Below are 2,735 nucleotides of genomic sequence, written 5' to 3' on the forward strand. Positions count from 1 at the left end.
TTCCTATGTTCCCATGTTTCTATGTTCCCCGTGTTCCCATGTTTCTATCTCCCCGTGTTCCCATGTTTCTATCTCCCCGTGTTCCCATGTTTCTATGTTCCCGTGTTCCCATGTTTCTATGTTCCCGTGTTCCCATGTTTCTATGTCCCTGTGTTCCCATGTTTCTATGTTCCTATGTTCCCATGTTTCTATGTTCCTATGTTCCCATGTTTCTATGTTCCTATGTTCCCATGTTTCTATGTTCCCCGTGTTCCCATGTTTCTATGTTCCCCGTGTTCCCATGTTTCTATCTCCCCGTGTTCCCATGTTTCTATGTTCCCTGTGTTCCCATGTTTCTATGTTCCTATGTTCCCATGTTTCTATGTTCCCCGTGTTCCCATGTTTCTATCTCCCCGTGTTCCCATGTTTCTATCTCCCCGTGTTCCCATGTTTCTATGTTCCTATGTTCCCATGTTTCTATGTTCCTATGTTCCCATGTTTCTATGTTCCCCGTGTTCCCATGTTTCTATCTCCCCGTGTTCCCATGTTTCTATCTCCCCGTGTTCCCATGTTTCTATGTTCCCCGTGTTCCCATGTTTCTATGTTCCCTGTGTTCCCATGTTTCTATGTTCCCTGTGTTCCCATGTTTCTATGTTCCCTGTGTTCCCATGTTTCTATCTCCCCGTGTTCCCATGTTTCTATCTCCCCGTGTTCCCATGTTTCTATGTTCCCCGTGTTCCCATGTTTCTATGTTCCTATGTTCCCATGTTTCTATCTCCCCGTGTTCCCATGTTCCGGGTATCCAGGAAGGGAGAGTCCTCGATTCGGAAACGGCAGACCGGCTCCGCCTTCTCCGTGACTTCCGTCGGGAAACTTGGGTCTTTCCCAGAGACCCGTGGACCGGGACGGTGGTCCAGACAAAGAAAGACGCCCTCCGCACGGTAGTTTCGTTAATCAAAGCGATCGTTTAATGAATTAAAAAAAAAACAGGGGAGCTCGTGAACACAAAGCAACACGTGGATTTAATCCACGCGATTCCTACAGGCCGGCGCAAAGCAAAGCAAAGTCGGTACATGCGACCTCCATAAAAACGGCGAGGCAGCCGTCCGCGAGCGGGGTGCGAATCGCGGCCGTGACTGGTGCGTCGTTGAGGGGTGTGTTTTCGTTTGCGTGGGCCAGACGTTGAAACCGCTGCTCGCTGACGTTTCCGGCCTCTGCCGCTTCTGCAGTTCGAAACTGATGTCCGAAAACGTCCAGCTTGCGCCGACTGTCTCGACCGGTGCGGATTTACACTGTCCGGAGTTTCGGGGGGCGGGTGGGTGGCGATGTCAAGGGGGGAGGGTCAACCCTGTGCCTCCCTTAAAGGGACCGGCCGACCCTTCACTCCGAGACGTCCGACAGTTCGAAAGAGCGTAGTGGTGCGTCGAGCCAGGTGCCTGCGGGGCCTTACGCTCCCTACTCCCTCCCCAGGCGGGCGATGCGCCTGAAGAGCCGGCCGCCTTTCCAGATCACGCCCAGGTAGGCCTCCTTGAACTGGCGATTCATCACAGCGTAGAGGATGGGATTGACGCAACTGTTAAACCAGGTGAAGTTCCCGGCCACCATGTGGAGCAGGATTGGGGCCCTCTTCCGCCCGTCCGCCACGTGCAGGACGCAGAAGGGGAAGTAACAGATCAGGTAGACCAGGAACATGGCAAAGCACATGCGCGTCACCCTCTTGAACTCGCTGTTGCTGCTCTTCTTGGCCTGGGGGCAGGCCCCGGGCGCCTGATCTTTCTCCGCCGCACCTGGGGCCGGGCGCTGGCCGCCCGGAGCCTCCTGGTCCACGCTGGTCTCCTCCGTCACCCCCGACTGGGAGTCCACGCCGCTGTCCGTGCCGGAGAGCTCGCCCGGCAGCTTGGGCCTCCTGGCTCTCCGCCTCCTGCTGGCCTCGTGCTGCAGCCGATGCTGCTCCAGGGCTTTGGAGGCGGCCTTGACCTTCCTGTCAATGAGAAAGTAGAAGACTCCAATGCAGCTCAGGCCCACCCCGAACATGAAGGCCATGAGGACGGTGGTGTACGGCCTCCCTCGGCCGCGGTGGAAGCTGCAGGTGCAGACGGCGGGGAGGAAGACGTAGATGCTCCAGAGGGGCCCGAAGAGCGACGCGCCCAAGGCCCAGGGGCCGGCCATGAAGAAGGGCATGGTCCGCCTGGAGTAAAGCCGGTCGAACACCTGGGGGTCGGAGATCAGCACGTAGCGGCTCATGGCGATGAGGACCAGGTTGAAGATGGAGACCGCGTTGGCCACGAAGAGGAGGAACCCAAAAACCCGGCACATGGTCTCGCCCTGCCTCCAGGTGAAGTGCATGAAGGTGTCGACCGTCACGGGCTGCAGGAAGGCGCAGTAGAGGAGGTCAGAGAACGTCAGGTTCAGGATGAGGAGGTTAAACCTCGTCCGCAGTTTCTTCTCCGTGGCGAAGGCCAGGATGGTCATGACGTTGCCTGCGGTCCCAACGACGGTGACCAGGATCCCCAGCAGCGCTCCGAAATAGCGGTAATTAATCACCGCTGGGTGGCAGCTGGCGTTACCGTAGGTCGCGTTGAGGTCCATCTGCCCGGTTCGCCGAGGAGTCGGAAGGGCGAGCGAGCGAGCGAGCGAGGTTTTCAGAGCGCACACTTTCCCCCTCGTTCTGCCTCGGAGCTCGGCCCCAGCTCGCCCTCATAAACCCCAGCGAGGGTGCAGCCGAGCGACCAAGCCTCCTTCCTATTTCCTCATTT

At 57.3% G+C, this 2,735-nt stretch overlaps 1 protein-coding gene across 1 annotated transcript; it reads right to left on the reverse strand.

The window, feature by feature from the left end:
* Positions 1-930: 930 nt before the first annotated feature.
* Positions 931-2,735, reverse strand: LOC137311225 (G-protein coupled receptor 84-like). Its single transcript, XM_067978543.1, has one exon. The coding sequence runs from the start codon at positions 2,566-2,568 to the stop codon at positions 1,435-1,437; it is 1,134 nt and encodes a 377-aa protein (XP_067834644.1). The 5' UTR covers positions 2,569-2,735; the 3' UTR covers positions 931-1,434.

The sequence above is a fragment of the Heptranchias perlo genome, unplaced genomic scaffold (genome assembly GCF_035084215.1).
Source record: "Heptranchias perlo isolate sHepPer1 unplaced genomic scaffold, sHepPer1.hap1 HAP1_SCAFFOLD_308, whole genome shotgun sequence".
NCBI lineage: Eukaryota > Metazoa > Chordata > Chondrichthyes > Hexanchiformes > Hexanchidae > Heptranchias > Heptranchias perlo.